Consider the following 18,854-nt stretch of genomic DNA (forward strand, 5'->3'; position numbering starts at 1 on the left):
AGAAGTGGCAGAGCCAAGATTTGAACCCAGACCTGGACTATAGGATTTTGTATACAGGAGACTAGAGGGTTGAATCAGCTTTTATAACTTTTGGCTGAATCTATCCCTTACTAGTCTCAACACTGGAAAAAGTGTGTCTTTGTTTCTGCAGTTATAAGATGAGGCTTCCAATACCTGTCCCTAGCTTTCCTAGGAGGAATATTATAAAGATACATAAACTGATACAAATGATCTATGGGGGAAGGTCTTAGAAATACTGTTTGTTTAAAATATATATATTATATTACAGTATTAGAAATACTATTATACTGTAAATACTGTATTATAAACAGTATTAGAAATACTATTTGTTTAAAATATATATATTATATATATTTTAAACAAACAGTATTGGGGGCTAGAAGGTAAGAGATTCTCCAGCCGTATTCTCAGTAAACCGTATTCATCCAGTTTAGAATTGCTGATTAAAAGACATATGCCAATTTCAGACATGTTCAAATATGTGTCTTAAAGTCCATAAAATAGTACAAAGAAAGTTTTCTTAGGGAATATGAGACTAATTTGGAATCACTCTTCTCGCTTTTATATAAGAAAGATATGGCATTATAAGAGCACAATGTATATTCACATGAACTTGCATGAATAATGTCCAAGAATGAACAAAACAAGTACTATAATAACAGATATAGCATCAATCAATTATATTAGCCAAAGAAGCACACTAAAACACTATTATACGTGGATTAAATTCTTATCGTTATGGAGGGGTACAGAGCTAATTACAACATTTGAAGTAGGAAGGTAATCAAAGGGATTGGCTTACATTATAATATTAAATTTTTTTTTTGTAAAAAGACATTCATGTATTTGTACCATAAAATTAATTTTTTAAAAGGATAAACTAGAAATTAGATTTTAAAAATCCATCCAGAGCGACACCTGGATGGCTTAGCGGTTGAGCATCTGCCTTTGGCTCAGGTCATGATCCCAGGTCTGGGGATGGAGTCCCACATGGGGCTCCCTGCAAGGAGCCTGCTTCTCCCTCTGCCTATGTCTCTGCCTCTCTCTCTCTGTCTCTCATGAATAAATAAATAAAATCTTAAAAAAAAAAAGCTAAAAATCCATCCAGAGGTGCCTAGCTGGCTCAGTTGGAAGAGCACTGGTCCTTGATCTGGCAGTCGTGAGTTCGAGCCCCACATTGGGTGCAGAGATTATTAAAATAATAATAATAATAAAAAACCTTAAAATAAAACAAAAAACTCATCCATAATCTCACCAAGACAAAATTAGAAGAACGAAAAATTGAAAATTACCCATAACTCTATCACTGAGATATAAAGTTAACGTGTTCTTTTATATAGTCTTTGAGACAGATTAAAAAAAAACAAAACACTTAATGCTTATAACCTGCTTTTCTCAAGTTTTTCCATCAGCAAATATAGTAGATCTAATCGATATCTCAAAAAGCCAGTTGATTCTCCACATTCACTTCTATCAAGCTGTGCAGGTCAACCCTAAAGCACGCTTTTTTTTTTTGGACTAGAATGTATCAGTCAAAAAGCCCATCATCTTACACCCATCAAATGGGATAAGGATCAAAAGTCACAATTGTATTGTGAAATCTATTTTTTTCCCTTGGAAACAAAGCTTATTCAGCAAAGCCTTTCAAAACAAGGAAATTAAAAAAAAATGAAGTGGATTGTAGGGGATGGAAATCATTTTGGTGAACTTCAGGGCTGCTGCCTCAGGAGGGCGAGACTGCCCTCTAGAGGTGAAATACTGCCTCTGCACGCAGACCACCAGGAGGTACTTCCAAGTGTAATCTCAAGGAACTCTACCCTTTCATCCAATAGGACCGTTGGATTTATTTTTGTTGGTCACCATCACTACTTTTCTTATGTAACTGCACAATTCTATTTTTCCATTTCTCTTCTTGGCCTGTGGCATGGGGCATAGACAGTAGCTAGCCAGTTTCATTGACAAAATGCCCCCTTCAGCTTTGCTTTACTCTGTTGGGAGAAGTTCACCAAAGGCAGACGGCTGATGTGGCATCTAAGTTGGAAATTCAATTCAGACAGCATCCTGGGAGGGATCGGACTCAGTGGTTTTACTGGGGGCGGGGGAAAGGGAGTGCTGAAAGAAAATACTTTCCAAAAATATTTACCAGACAAAGAAAAAAGAGCTAGGCTTATGACCAAGACATTCCAAGGAGACACCCTTAGACAGAAGCAATTTTCCAGACCTGTTCCCCAGAAAGGTGGAAATGGCCAAGTCTTCCCTCCCCCCTCCCAAAGCCCAGCTCCTACTTCTTCTGAAAATAAACACAGCTACAGCCAGAAGACACCTTCCAAACTGGTCATAATTCAAAAATAGACTCTGCTGTCACTTTGCAGGGGAGTACACCAAAGACAGTTTGGAGTCAGGCTTCTTGGAAAGACTATAACCATCAGCCACTGTCGCCAAATGAGGAGACGTTTGACTGAGACATTCTTCTCCCAGTAGGGGATTTAGAAAGAAATCCCAGAGCAAAGGAGGGGGGGAGGTGGCCCAAGGCATTAAAGGAAGTCATTCATATTATTCCTTTTCTATCTGAAGAGAAGGTCTTACAGCTAAAGGACTGATTTATGCACTGTTTGGTTATGCTCACCTGATCCGAGAGTTTTCCCAGAAGCCATCCACGTGGCCAGGACCCCCCTTTCCAGCCCATCACGAACCTTGTAGCCTGGGGAACTTACAACACCAGCCATAAATCATGTAATTCCTGTGCATAACATCCTACAGTGGCCTAGGTGCTCCCCCATCTACATGACACACAGGGCTCACCTATGATCTTGTCCCTCTCATATCTTGCCTCACCATCAGGCCGGGCTCCTCACCACTGGACACATGCACCATATTCATCTCCATGCTTCATGCACTGGGCCACAATATGAGTCTTCCCTGGAATGTCATCTCCCATTCCTCTCCCCTCCACCTCAAGTCTACCTGCCCTTCTCTGTCCATCTGTAGTTACCGTCTTGTGCAAATTCCGCTCTAGCCTTCTGTTAGCCCCCCTTCTGGACACTGGACTCGCTGCTGGTGTCCAGCTTCCTTTTAGCCTGTCTAAAAGGTGTAGCTTCCGGAATTTTAGCATGTACCTGTGCTATACCTAACCTGACTTAACAGTAAATAATACTAGCACCCTATTACGTGTGTCTTACGTAGTCCTCATTGTACAGAGGTACAATTACTATGCACAATGTACCAATGAGAACACTGGTGTATCAGAGACACTCCACAATCCTATAATAGCCACTCTCTGCCTCCCTCTCAACCCTTAACATGTACCACTTTCCTTCTTACTCTCTATATTCTAGTCATATCGGATTTTTACTCAAAGACACAAAATAAAAAAAAAAAAAAAAACCAAAGCCAAGCTCACTCTCACTTCAAGGCTTTTGCACTGGCTTTTGCCTGGAATGCCTCCCTATACTTTTGCCGAACTGGTTGTTCCCTTTTATTACACATCACCTTCTAGAAGCCTTCCTTGTCCATCCTATCTAAAACTGTCCCCCGCCCCGCTTTTCTTCATCATGTTCTTTTTTTTTTTTTTTTTTAAAGATTTATTTATTTATTCATGAGAGACACAGACTGAGAGGGAAAGAGACAGAGACACAGGCAGAGGGAGAAGCAGGCTCCCTGCAGGGAGCCCGATGTGGGACTTGATCCCAGATCCTGGGATCACAACCTGAGCCGAAGGCAGATGCTCAACCGCTGAACCCAGGTGTTCCTCATCATGTTCTTCTAAGCGCTTATCATTTCAAATAATTTCTTGTTTATCTATTTGCTTGTTCTGCTACACCATACCACTGCAACATAAGCTCCATGAAAACAAGAGCCTTGTCTCTGTTCTGCACAGCTAAATCTCTAGGACCTAGAACAATACCTGGCATTTGGGGAGCACTCAAGAAATATTTTTTTAGTGAATAAATAACTCTGATATTCATGTTTTTAGCCTCTATCCTATGTGATCTCTCTAAATTACAGTGTTTATAGCACTTAGAGTTCAACCATATAGCTTAGCCATTATGTATTTTAGGTTTTATGTTTGCATAAAACTTATACTGTTTGCAACTGTTGCGTTCACAGTTACTTTCAACCCTGTGTGTGTGTGTGTGTGTGTGTGTGTGTGTGTGCGGGCGTGTTTCATCACTGATTTACTTGAAATAGCCTTGTCTTTCCAGCTAAGAGCACGTGGGCAATGGATGCCTGCATTTCCTATTTCATCCAGCAGAGGACTGATCAGAGAGGGTCTCAAATAGCTGTTGGGTGAACTGATAATTTTGTGATTCAGAGTGAAGTGGGTGATGTCTTGTGTACTTTTTCTTTTTTTTTTTTTTTTCTGGTTTGTCACATCCTATTCAGGAAGCATCCTGGGTCTGGGATCAAAGTTTTCAGATTTTTCTGTCTCCTGACAAGTGACTGCCTCCTTTTGCCCAGCCCATATCCCAGCCCATGGACATTTCCCCTGGGGAATCCTATGCTTGTGGCTCACTCAAGCTAGAAATAATCAGAAGTAAGGTGTTAAAAAAAAAAAATTAACCCTTTGTTGAGATTGTTTCCTGTGGGGTTAAACTAAAGAACTGAAAAAAACATTTACACTGGAAGAGTTACAGAAAGAATGCTGGGTAATAAGCCAATGCATTTTGTGTCTGGAATGCATTTTCTTGAATTTAAATATTGGAAGAACTCTTTGGATATTATCCCCACAAAGAGGAAAAATTCCTCTGATAATCTATCAGGCTGCAAATAGTGTAGGCAAATTGGACTGTCATAACACACACACACACAGGAAAGAACTGGTAAGACCAAACACATTTTTTTTCACATGGAGTGTTAAATTCTTATGATTTTATTGTTATATACATGTCTCATTTCACTAAGCATTTAAATCCCTGATAAACGCATACAATGTCCAAGCTGGCATAAAAAATGTAAGCAGCAGAAAAAAAAAAAGATGTAAAGAGGTAACACAAAATGGGCCTAGGTGGGCGTGGAAAAGTTCTTTCTGGATTAAAACTATAAATATATTTTTCAAGTGGGCCACAGATTTGCCTTTATTTTTTAATATATTTTTTATTTTTAAAGATTTAATTTATTTATTCATGAGAGACACAGAGAGAGGCAGAGACACAGGCAGAGGGAGAAGCAGGCTCCCTGCAGGGAGTCCAATGGGGGACTCGATCCTAGCACCCCAGGATCACGCCCTGAGCCAAAGGCAGACGCTCACCCACTGAGCCACCCAGGTGCCCCTATTTTTTTTAAAGAATACATTTGCCTCTAAACTTTTTGCTACCAATACCTAAAATATGAATTTTCTTTTCAAAACACAAGTGGATGACAATCTAGTATTTCTATCACTGATACATAACTACGGTACAAGAAGTGTGCAGATAGGCTACTAAGACTGATGACCTCATTACAATAGATTTCTAAAACATTAAGACAATATTTATGTTTAAAAGTGATCAGTGGGGGATCTCTGGGTGGCTCAGCGGTTTAGCGCCTGCCTTTTGCCCAGGGCGTGATCCTGGAGTCCCGGGATGGAGTCCCGCGTCCGGCTCCGGCATGGAGCCTGCTTCTCCCTCCTCCTGTGTCTCTGCTTCTCTCTCTCTCTCTGTCTATCATAAATCAATCAATCAATCAATCAATCAATCTTAAAAAAAAAAGTGATCAGTTTTCCCTTTCTTCTCCCTTTGCAATAATCCCAGGAGAGAAATCTTGTATTAAGTAGTCTTTAGGCAGGAAATATTCTAATTCTTGGAGCATTCCTCCCTTGGTGCTGATTGTGAATGATTAGTCAGCAGGTAGTCCACACGAAAGGTAAACAAGTAAAAATTATTAAAACACTCACGTGTCATCAGCAAACGTTATTCCAAAGTACTCCTTTTCTTTCAGGTTGAAATGTGAGGCCACAAGGTCCAGCAATTCTCTTGATAAAAGTTTGGGCTGTTAAAATAAAATGTGATCAGAAGCAATTTGGCTGCCTTACTGTCTTATTGCTACCACCCTTCTCTGCCCCAAGTAGTTCAGAGCAGCTTTTGTTTGTTTGTTTTTAAATATATCCGCCTCCTTTTGCTGCTTAGGTTAATCAACTATACATGTTCCAAGAGATTGGAAAGGGGAAGAAATCCTAACAGGAACATGTAATCAGTCCAGTATCTTACTTTTTCCCCTAGGGGAACAGGGACGATATTTTGGAAAAAAAACCTCTTTTATATGTAGTATGGTGCTAGTGACCAAGACAAAGAATATCAAACATGTCACCACCTGGATTGTAGGAATAACTTTGCTTGGTGGGGGCCAGCTGAAAAGGCTGAAGACCCAAGGCTCTGGGGTCATGGGTAAAACTACTCCTCTACTCCTGGTTACCATTTACTGTGCTGAACTCCTTCTATACATTGTCCCATTTTGTCCTTATCATGAGCCTATGAGATAGGGGTTCTTATTGCCATTTTAGAGATGAGGGGGCCAAAGTCAAAGAAAAACTAGATCCTTGGCTTGATGTTACAGTCAGTAAGAGCAGGGGATTGAACCTGGTTCTGTCTGATTCCAAAGCTGAAGCTTTTCATTTCTCTCTAGAGATGGAGTAATTTTACCCATTGTATAGATGATTGTCACCAGTGTTTACTAAGCACTGAGTTAGAAGAAGGATCTAATCTATGAGCTTTTGAGAAGTACTGGGCCTGGTGGCAAGAAGCCTGGATTGGAATCAGGGGGAGCATCCAGAGTGAGAGTGGACGCCTGATTTGCAGGGACGCAGGAAGGAAAGGGGGATACCTAGGAGGGCATTTACTTGGACTCTTTCTGAACTTAGAGTCAAACAGCTTAAGGCTCATTATGGTGCTTTGAGAGTTGGATGTTTGCTGTTGGGGAAGAAAGAATGGTCATAATTTTTTTTAAAAAAGAAGAAGAAAAAAGAAACAAACAGGCAGACATCTAGACTAAGAGGTCTACTCTGGTGAAACACTGTTGGCTGTACTATTTTCATTCTAATTGAGGCCTTTGCAGAGTGGGTGAGAACTGAGCCTCAGAAGGGAGAAGAATTTAGATTTTGGTTAAGGGAAAGAGTTGAGCTGTAGCTACTGTTGTGGCTATCAGATGGAATTTCCCCAAATTTTTTAAGGTCCTTGGTCCACAGTGTTGGGTAAATAAAGAGAGAAGGATCAACAATTAAAATACCACCACTCAAAAATAAAAAATAAAAAAAAAAAACACCTCCACTCATATACTCCCATTTATTCTACAGAAAGATTTCATTTGCAAATATAATCTAGCTTGATTCCAGCCATAATTCTATGAGAAAAACTAAGCATTCTCAATCCCAGTTCCCAGCTAATAAAGCTGGGTATTTAACTTGGACAATGTCATGTAGCAGAAAAGTGGCAGGATGCAGATTTGCAGCTCCCATTAGCCCTTTAAGGAAAACATGGTGCCTGGTTTACCAACAAGAGGTTCAGAGAAGTCAAATCACTTCCTGGGGGTTCACACAGCTACTGAGTGTCGGAGCTGAGATTGGATCCCAAGGGTCTTAAACCCATGTCACCAGGCTGTAACTACTCTTACATGTAGATCAAGTTTTCTGACTTAGAAGCTGTTCTTTTGCCCCTTAAATAATCCCAAGTCATTGACACAGATAAGTGAGTAACCTGAAAACAGGCTCACGGAGGGAATCAGTATAGGCTATCCCTGTGTGGGCAACACTTACCTGAACCAGAAGCTCCAGTCTCCTATCATCCAGGAGGTGTACCTGGCAGTGCCTGCCTTCTGTCATCTGTGGGGACAACACAAGAGTGGCATCAGGGCTGGGGCTGGGCTGGGAAGCAAACCCTTGAACTCAATTTATAGTTGATTTCACATACGATGTACTCAAGGGTAAAAATGGCTTCAGCTGGGTTAATCGATAGCCTTGATCATAAACAGACTTACTACATGGCATTAGCTCTTGAATTAATCAATCAATTAGTTAATTTGCTCGTGGATTTAAAAGAAGAAAAGAAAGAAAAGCAAAGACAACTCAATATATTGAAAAAATAATGTCTATATTGTGCACACAAGATTATACTACAAAGAGCTAGTTTCCTTCCCAGAGGAAACTACTATATTTTTCATTGAGTCAATATTTAATTTTTTCAAATAAAAATGCCTAGACTCATTGATGTATTTTAATAAACACAAACCATGCATAATTATAAAGGAAAACATATAACATTAGAATTAAAATTGAAAGTCTTCGTCTTTGAAATTTCTGTCCTTTTTATAGTATATCACTACTGTAATTAAGAACAGTTAAGATACACAATTAAGGCGCAGCCCTGGTGGCTCAGCAGTTTAGCACTGCCTTCAGCCCAGGGCCTGATCCTGAAGACCCGGGATCGAGTCCCACGTCAGGCTCCCTGCATGGAGCCTGCTTGTTCCTCTGCCTGTGTCTCTGCCTCACTCTCTCTCTCTCTCATGAATAAATAAACAAAATCTTTAAAATAAATAAAGAAGAAATGCTTTAAAAAAAGATACATAAAGAACGGTAAACATCAGTATATATTTCCAATCATATTCACTTTTTTATCACTTATAATACTGGGAAATATTCTTTGTAAAATATTTATTTATTTACTTATTTTTTATTTTATTATTTAAGTAGGCTCCACATCCAGCATGAGGCTTGAACCCATGACCCTGAGATCAAGAGTCATATGCTCTACAACAGAACCAGCCAGGGCCCCCTGTATAATATTTAAACAACGCACAGAATACAAAGAGCTCCCTTAGCTAACTCATGCTCCAAATCATTTTATCTGCAGAAATCACCATTCAGTCTATTTGAGGAGAATCCATGCAGACTGTTTTTACATGTATGTTCAGATATATACATGTACATATTTTCAAAATCTTCATATTAAATAGTTTGCTTTGCAATGTTATTATATTGGACATATTGTTTTGCAAATGAAACAAGTATTCTTAATATTTGTGTGTGTGCGTTTGTGTGTATATAACCATCCAGAAATTTCATATATGACTGTGTGTATAGAGTCTGTGTATGTGATTCTGTCTATTTATAAACACACATACATGTTATGTATATATATATCTATATATGCATTTTCTTTTTCAACTCAAATGGAACTAGGCTATATCTTGGTGATCTTTCCATTGTCAGCACATATAGACCATGTGCATTCTTTTCAAAGGTTCTATAGTATCAAGTAATTGTGTAGACATATAATCATTTAATAGTCTCTTGCTGAGAAACACTTAGATTGCCTCCAGTCCTTCATTCTAAGCAACGTCACAGTGAACTATGCATACCCAACTTTGCCCACAGATGAGGACCTTCTGGGTCACTTTTAAAAAGCATGAGCAGCATTTTATCTCTCAGCTATTGTACCAGACTATAAGGCCTGGAAACTCAGATACATATAAACAATTCAAAAACAAGACCACTCCATTACTAAGCACCAGCTATAGACTTAGTATTGTTCCAGGTTTTTTATAGATACCATCTCTGAGCTGCATGGTCACCCTGTGGGATTGTGGTTACTATCACCAATTTAACAGATGGGGAAATTGAGGCTCACAGAGGAATAAGTAATGTTTTCAGTGTGAAAAATACAATTACATTTACATTTTTTATTAAACTTGGCTCTAAAGTTTAATCAAAAATGTAAATGGTGAGATCATGGTTTATGGAGATGTGGTTCATAGAAACCACTGAAGTACCGTAAGAGGTGAGCGGGCAAGCTTTACTTTGTCCCACAGCCCCTGATTACATCCTTAACTCTGCAAAGCTGAGGTCAAATACACACTTTTGGTGACGAAGAGAAAGGGAACAAATATTAGTTTGTTCCTGGTACTAAGCTGGGTACTTTATGTACATTATTTCATTAAAGCTCCACAAAATCCATGATATGACAACATCCCTATTCTACAAAGAGACCGAGGTACAGAATTTATTTATCTAGAGTTATCTGAGCAAGAAAAAAGCCAAGTCACAATTTAAATTAATGTCTAGCTGAACAATACAAAAGTCATTCTTTCCCAAGAAAGAAATAAATGTGTCAGTTCAAATCACTTTACTTCTCTTGTAAAACCCACACAAACAACCCCCAAATACATGTATTATGGAAAGAGAAAATAAAATAACAATCAAAAGATCAACTGACACAACATGTATCAAATATGGCAAAACTCATAAAATATTTCAAGTTACTGCATTGTTGCATGAGTCGCAAATAAATGAATTTATTTCCTAATTTTCAAAAAGCCTCTTTTTTTTTTCCTGTTACACCGTGCTTTGCTCAGATTCGTGGATTCTCCTTTTGTCAACACCTGATTCCATCCTAGAGAATTAAATAGTAAATGTTTTTCTGCGGGGTCTGCAGGAGGCTCGACAAACACGGGGGCGGGGGGGGGGGGGGGTGGCGGCCAAGTTGGTACCACTTGCTCCTCCCCCATCAGCTTCAGGCGTCGCTGATTGGACCAGAGCAGAGACACCTGCCTCAGGCTGGGCCAATCATATCCTCAGTCCCGGGAATGTGGCCTTGAGGATGAGAGGATGAGAAGGCGGTTGCCGCAGGGGCCCCGCTCACCTCTGCTGTGTGTGCAAAAAGGAAAACCATCTGCAGAGAGAGTGAAGGACGCAAGGAGCCCTAGAGGGGGAAGAGAAATCATGCAACCTGCAAGGGCAAGCTTGAGAGAGTTGCTGTCAGGGTTTCTTTCTTCCTTTTTTCCCTTTTTAAAAAAAGATGTTATTTATTTATTCATGAGAGACACACACACACACAGAGATAGAGACACAGGCAGAGGGAGAAGCAGGCTCCATGCAGGGAGCCCGACGTGGGACTCGATCTCGGATCTCCAGGATCATGCCCTGTGCTGAAGGTGGTGCTAAAGCACTGAGCCACCCGGGCTGCCCGCTGTCAGGGTTCCTTTCCTTTCCTTCCTTCCTTTCTTCCTTCCTTCCTTCCTTCCTTCCTTCCTTCCTTCCTTCCTTCCTTCCTTCCTTTCTTTTTTTCTCTTTTCTTTTTTTTTTCTGCTGTCAGGGTTTTTAATGTCATTCTAGTCACTTGCAGAGTCACTTGCACTGGTTTGGGTGAATTCTTGCTCTTACCTCCATGAAATACCCCTGTGTTCCTTTGGTAAATCCACTTTTTTTTTCCCTTTCTGAAACTAACTTGAGTTAGATTCTGCTTCTTCCAACTAAAAGCATCTTCCTAAGATACCACAGGTATCTTTCAAGGATTTTTAAGGGGGGAGGGGCAGAGGGAGGGAATCTCAAGCAGACTTTATGCTGAGTGTAGAGCCTCACTGTGGGGCTCTATCCTAGGACCCCGAGATCATGAGCTGAAATCAAGAGTCAGATGCGTAATCGACTGAGCCACCCAGGCGCCCCAGATACCATGATAATGTACACCTAAATCAGAGAGGAAGTTTCCAAAGGATGGTCTCCCCAGCTGATGTTATTAATATGGTAAAGTCATCTATTCATAATCACTGAGGCATCACCAACAAATACAACAGCCAGGAGAAAGGCTGACATTTGGTAAGGGAGAACTGAACAAACATCTCAATATGTAACATGGTAAGATATCATACAGGACAAGCTAGAGATGGGCAGTGCAGATGAACTTGAGGGGAAAAAAATGCTATAGTTTGATGCCCACACTGGCACATCCATGCTCTGTATTCACTGAGCACTTTTCTCATGGGAAGATGGCTTCTCTTGGAGGCCAAGGTACTGATTTGATCATTGCTAGCAATTGCAAAGTCTGCCCTTGTCACTTATTTAAATCAGAGGTTGAAAGGTGGTGGGTGTATGAATAAATTCTTGCTAATGATATTAGAAATCAGAAGATGCCACTTAAGAAAAATTTAGATGGTATGATTTGGAAACACTGGGCTGGATTTCCTCCATGGCAACATTTGGTGAGCTTAGGGCACCCCCTTCTTTAGATGGGGTTTGTGGTCTCTGCTTCGCCCAAATTTATTATCTGCCAGGTTCCTGGGAGTCACGCCATGAGAATAAGCAAACTTCTATTTAAGTTCACATAGTACCAGGGAAGAGACAAAACCAACGTCAAAGAAGGGACGCCTGTGCATCAGGCCAAGTGCTTGACACTTGACCTTCATTAACATATAGTATTTCAGTTTCTATGTAAGCCTCTGAAAGGGGCATCCTCATTTTGTGGTTTTTATTATTATTATTTTTTCATTTTGGAAGGTCTTCCTCAATTCCTCAATTTAAGCAACAGGAAACCAGGGCCTGAGAAATGATGGCATTTACACAAGAGTTCTAAGCCAGACTTGGGCTCGAAATGATATTTTATCTTTTTTCTAGCTGTGTTACCTTGGAGAAGGTACATAACCTTCCTGAGCCTCAGAAGCAATGTCCTGGTAGCTTTCAATCTGACACCCTGAGACTAAATAAACCACTTCCACAAAGCAGTCATTATACTCCTTATTTGCTTGAAGCTTAACAAACAGCTAATAAACCTTCCTATAATACATTTATTCTCCCGTGAAAAAGAAACAAACAGAGAAAGATTACTAACTGATTTTGAAGAAGATAAGTGACAGGTAGAGTTAACAAGCCAGTTGAAAAGGACATAGCAGAAAAATTCTCCAGAGCTAATGGGAAATACATTAAAAAAAAGAGAGAGAGGGGACTAAGAGTTCCTGCGTGCCTTCTGTAAGCCTGGCATCCAGTTTGGCATTTTATTGTTTTTTATTTTTATTTTTAAAAAAGATTTTACATATTTATTTGAGAGAGAGAGAGAGAGAGAGAGAGAGAGAGCATGTACATACGAGTGTGGAGGAAGGGCAGAGGGAGAAGCAGGCTCCACTGAGCAGGGAGCCTAATGTGTGGCTCTATCCTAGGACCCAGGGATCATGACCCGAGCTGAAGGCAGACACTTAACTGACTGAGCCACCAAGGCGTCCCCCAGTTCAGCATTTTAATAACAACACCAATAATACCACTAATAGGTCCTCTCTGTATTCCAGGCATCGCACTCAGCACTTTCCATGTATTCACATATCCCACCTTGGTGATACCCACATGAGGTAGGCAGTCTCGTCTCCTGATACTACAGGTGAACGAGGCTAGAGAGATCTTGTAAATGACAAGGTTTATAAATGGCAGAACTGGACTCAAACCCAAAGCCCAAGCTCTTAATCACTTAGCTGTACCCTTGCTATTCCTTATGCTCTATGGTGACAAATCATGGGAGAGCCTGCCTACGCAGCCCATTTTCAACGGACTGGATGAGTGGGTATCAAAAGCAAAAACAAAACATCCTAAAGCAGGCATGAAAAATCATGTCAGCTGACTAGCTGTTAGAATTTAGAACTTGCAAATAGAAAGAGTCTTAGAAAGCACTTAATAACTGCTGCTCACTTAGGATATGGGGACATGAAGAAAGGGATGTGTGTAAAGTCACACAAGTAATTACTACAAGAGAATAAAATTCAGAGTTCTGACTTCCAGGCCAGAGCATAAGTGCTGAGCACAAGGTTACTGGGCTAGGAGATACCATCTTATTCAAATGCTGTTGTTTGCAACAGGTGGATTTTTTTTTAATTAAAAAAAAAATACTGTAACAACCACCACCACAACAACAATAAAACCCAGGCATTTTTAATTTATTTTAAAACAGGACTCCCACCAATGCTTTCTCTTCTAATTTCAACAACAGGAGCTATAGTTGAAGGGAACCATTCAAGAATCACAATGACTGAATCTTTAAATACAGAGTCACTTTAAAATATAACAACAAATTTTATTGAGCATATTTGATGTATTGAAGATATAGCAACTCATTTAGCACCATGAAGTAAATAGCTCTATCATCATCACTTTACGTTGAGGAAACCAAAACACAGAGTAATTTGGCCCAAGTGATTTGGCCCAAGGTCACACAGTTAGTAAGAGAGCTGGGATTCCAACTTAGGCAGACTAGATCCTGAGTCTGTGTTCTTCACTACCGCATTTTATTTTAAATTTATTATTATTTTTAAAATTTATTATTATTTCTAATTGACATATAGTTGGCACATAATGTCACATTAGTTTCAGGGGGTACAATACAGTGATTCAACAGCTCTATACTTTATATGCTATGCTCACCACATGTCTCACTAATCCATTTTAAAATGTAATTATTACCCATGGAAGAAATTAAATATATTGTCTTTGCATTTCACATTCTATTTGATTACCCTGACAATTTGCTTTCTTTACAAAAATTGGGATGTTTAAATTCCACTTTAGGAGAAAAGTAAACAAGCTCTTCTCATTACAAATTGCCTTTTTCTCTTTCATTTTTTTTCTTTGATTAACAAATTGCTTTAAGATTTAAGAGTCTGTATTTTCCTATGAGCTCTTTAATCCCCTCATGCCAGACAGAAACTAATTTGCCAAGTTAGGCCACAACACTTCATTTAAGAAGTCCCAAAGGAAAACCACATTTCTTTTCATCAGCAGCCATGAGAATCATGGGCCATACTCTTTCTCCAGTCAGTGTGTGAAAGAATGTCACACAGAATCACTTTTGAACCCCACAGAGACCACCTGAACAGTCTCAGTATGACCCTTCCCCAGTGGCAGCAATGCCTCACGTGGAACAGAAAACACATTTTTTAAAAAAATCATCTCATTGGAAAATTTCACTTAACCCCCACCCAGACTTGATACCCCTCCTGCCACCTCCTCCTCCATTCAACCCCAGGGACACAGAGGTTAAAGTCGGGCAGGTTGGATTAAAAGTCCCACCTTGGTCTGTGGCTGCCCTGTGTTTGCTCCCCAGCTGGTAGAGTGGGTCCTCAGACACTAAACACTGGGTGTTGGTAGAAGGATGTTGTCCATCTGGTCACTCGTCTCATGAGGAAGAGCAGAGGGAAGTGAGAATTGGCCACAGGCCAGACCTGTGGCTTCATGGAACGTCCTGATGTGTAACCCATAGTGGGGTTCAAGTCTGTGTGGACACACCACACCCTGCCCCAGACGCCCAAGCCCACTACCTGATTTAGGAGAGGAGAGAGGAGGCAACCTTGGTCAGAAACCCAAAGGCAACTCCAGATAGGGCAGTGTAGGACCATTCCTAATGACCAGGGTCAGCTTAAAAGGCAACAGGAAATAACAACTACAGAAAAAGACCAGAACCTCAGCCTACTCTGGTTTCGCTTTAGTAGTTCTTTGGAACAAGGAAATATGAAAGCTTGGTAAAGGAAGCAGCAAGCTGCTTTTCCCCCTCCCTTTCTTTTTCTTTTGTTCCCTTTTGACCTTTTCTGAAATCCTAGCATGAGGGGGCCTGACTCATAAAAATAACTCCTCAGGATTTTTTGTGGGATGAACCATTCAGAGTCTGATTTCCCATTGTGCCTTGTCTGTGTATGTGTGAAACCAGCTATCTAACCAGGCTCTATGCTTTTGAGTACTCTTAGGGTCCAATCTCCACATGATCATGCAAGCAGTAGCTCTAAAATACAGATGAAATCCCTTCACTTTCCTGCTTAAAATTGCCAAATGGTTTCTTACGCAAACTTGGGGAAATCTAATTTCTTCCCTTGCCATTGATCACCCTCTCTAATTTTAATTCCAACCCAACTGCCTTTGCCTTAACACATCAGGCACACTGGCCCTCCTTTTATTAATTTAATTTTATTTTTTAAAAATATTTTACTTATTTATGGATTTATTTGACACATAGAGAGGGAGAGAGAGAGAGCACAAGCAGGGGGAGCGGCAGAGGGATAGGGAGAAGCAGGCTCCCCACTGAGCAGGGAGCCCAATTTGGGGCTCAATCCCAGGACCCTGGGACCATGACCTGAACCAATGGCAAACGCTTAACCAACTGAGTTACCCAGGTACCCCGGCCCTCCTTTTCTTCCTCAAAATAAAAGCTTGTTCCTCCTCTGGAATCTTGCATATGCTATTGCCTCTGGAATGCCCTTTCCCCAGGTCATTGCATGATCGGATGCTTTCACATCTTTTTTTTTTTTTTTTAAGATTATTTATTTATTTATTCATGAGAGAGAGAGAGACAGAGACAGAGAGACAGAGACAGAGACATAGGCCAAGGGAGAAGCAGGCTCCTTGCAGAGGGTCTGATGTGAGACTCGATCCCAGGACCCCAGGATCACGCCCTAAGCTGAAGGCAGATGCTCAACCACTGAGCCACCCAGGTGCCCCATATCTTTCAGATCTGAAATAAAATGTCACTGTTTCCAAGATCCCTGTCTTCAAAATACAGTGGAGGGGTCCCTGGGTGGCGCAGCGGTTTGGCGCCTGCCTTTGGCCCAGGGTGCAATCCTGGAGACCCGGGATCGAATCCCACATCGGGCTCCCAGTGCATGGAGCCTGCTTCTCCCTCTGTCTATGTCTCTGCCTCTCTCTCTCTCTCTCTCTCTCTCTGTGACTATCATAAATAAATAAAAATTAAAAAAAAAAAAACTAACAAAACAAAAAAATACAGTGGAAACTGAATACTCTCTTTCTTATGTTGCTTTATTTGCTTCATAATTTATATTTTTTGTTTGTTTTGTTTTTGTTTATCTGTCTCTCTCTTTCACTAGCAGAATGCAAATTTCATAACAGAGACCTTGATTGATTTGTTCACCACTGTATCTCCAGGGCCTAGGAACAGTGCCTGGTATAGGGTAAGAATGTGGTAAATAAATATCTGCTGAGTGAAGTGAAGTCTTAACTGCTCAGAACCTAGACACAGTTACGAATGAAATAAAGTCACAAATGATTTCAATTTACACAGCATAACATAAAGTGAGGATGTTCCAAAACACCTCCTAAGCCTAGGCCCAGACAGGCTCGTATGTAACAAACAAGCTTTCCACCCTGAGAACAAGGTGTGCTATCAGACTCCTCATCAGATGAGATACTCTGGAGGAACTGGAGAGAGGTAGAAGGGCGGATCTGGGACGTTCTTACTTTGGGATCTATTGACTGGATGGAGTTTTATATTTCACCCAAATGATGTCAACCCCAGCTGAACAGGGCTCCTTTATATCATCTCTGGGTGTTGACTGAATATGAGCTATTGACGCTCCCGTTCAGAGAATGCCCTAGACTGACACAGATGTCTCCACACCAAGTCAGCTGTGATTTTCCCTCCAGTTGTTTCAAGATGGTGCCGACCCTCCCAATGTGCAATCATTGGAAACCTCTTTTTCCCCGGATCAATGAATGATTCTCCTAGCTTCTATAACCACTTACTGTATGTCACAGAAGCGCATGGGCAGTATCTTCTTTCATACTACCTACATCCCTATGAGGTAAGAAGTTTTATTAGTTAGATTTTGTAGATGACAAAACTGAAGTGCCAAGATATTAGGTCACTTATCTTGGGTCGTGTTGCTATGACCTGGGCGGGGGTGGGGGATGGGGGGACTCTCAGGTTCCATGAGCTACACAAAATAGGTCTCTTGTGTGTCTCTCATAGGTTCACTGGGAGTGGAGGATCCAAAAGAGATAGTGAGACAGAGAGGCAGGTGGCATAAAAGTGCACAGAAAGAAAGGAAAATGAGGTGACATAGAGAGAATGATAAAGAATGAGAGAATTCAGTTTCCCAACAGCAAAATTGAGTAACTTTAGTAATTTGACTTGGGAAAAAAAAATGTTAACAATAATTAATGGCCAGTGACCATGTGGCTGGCACTATTCCAAGCCCTTTCTTTCTTTCTTTCTTTCTTTCTTTCTTTCTTTTTAAATGGGCTGTTTAAATTCATTTTCAATTTATTTTATTATTATTATTTTTTAGTAAGCTCTACTCGTAATGTGGGGATCAAACTTATGACCAGAGATCACGAGTCTTATGCTCCACTGAGTGAGCTGGCCAGGCTCCCCTAAATTCATTTTCATAACAAGCCTCTGAGGCAGATTCCAAGACTAGTTTCATTCTATGGATGAGAAGTCGAGGCTCAGAAAAAGTAAAAGGCTGACTCTATCCCGCAAGGTCACAGAATGAGGAGGAGGCCCAGAGGGTAGAAACATGGGCACTGTGACTTCAGAGTCTGTGCCTTTCACTGCTATATTGTACTACTTCTGTTTAAGGTATTTCCCATCTAAGAGGTCTAATATATTCAAACACCCAGCTTAGGCATTTCACATATTAGCTTGACCTCCAGGCAAGACACTGTTCTGGAAAAGCCCCATCTAGAGTCACCAAACCTGAGTTTGTGGGTTCAGGTCACTGTGTGGCAGCAAGGCCAGAGGAGGAGCAAGGTTTTTACAATTTCTGTTCCTTGGCTACCTCCTGGTCCTGCACTGAAGAAAAATGGGCAGCTGCTAAAAACAGTGTCTATGTTTGCTATTGATTTTCACTGAACATCAGGATGGATTAAATCCCCCTAAATTAGCCCCATCTCTTGGGCTGGGGGCTTTCATGCTTATGTGGACACTCTGGGTGCAGGATGACATTTATCAGTTATGTGGCCTCCTGGGTCTGACTCCACAATACTCTGGGGTTAATATGCATTCTAGAACCTAAGGCAATGAACACAGTGTGGGAAAGCTCTGAAACATGTGTTTGTTTATTGCTCAACCAGGATTCACTAAGCACTTTCCAAGTGCAAGCACTGCTCTGGGGAGTAATATACAGCAGCAAGGCTTGCTCCAGAGCAGGGTATCTCAGCTTTGGCACTATTATTTGTGGCCAGATAATTCTTTGCTGTGAGGCTGTCCTGTGCACTGTGGGATGTTTAGCAGCCTTCTTGGCCTCTACCCACCAAAGGCCAGGAACACCTCCAACCTCCTTGTGACAACCAAACAGGTCTTCAGACATTGCTCAAAGTATCTTGGACA

The 18,854-nt window shown here is 40.8% G+C and overlaps 1 protein-coding gene across 3 annotated transcripts in view; it reads right to left on the reverse strand.

Annotated features, from left to right (window-relative positions):
- FRMD4B (FERM domain containing 4B) overlaps positions 1-18,854 on the reverse strand; it is a 322,158-nt gene that overhangs the window by 112,519 nt on the left and 190,785 nt on the right. For all 3 annotated transcript variants that reach the window (XM_041764330.1, XM_041764328.1, XM_041764329.1), the window contains 2 exons: positions 7,748-7,813; positions 5,894-5,988 (listed from right to left, as the gene is read on the reverse strand). In XM_041764330.1, the coding sequence (XP_041620264.1) occupies positions 5,894-5,988; positions 7,748-7,813 (161 nt within the window). The remainder of the gene's footprint in view (positions 1-5,893; positions 5,989-7,747; positions 7,814-18,854) is intronic.

This window comes from Vulpes lagopus, chromosome 7, assembly GCF_018345385.1.
Source record: "Vulpes lagopus strain Blue_001 chromosome 7, ASM1834538v1, whole genome shotgun sequence".
NCBI lineage: Eukaryota > Metazoa > Chordata > Mammalia > Carnivora > Canidae > Vulpes > Vulpes lagopus.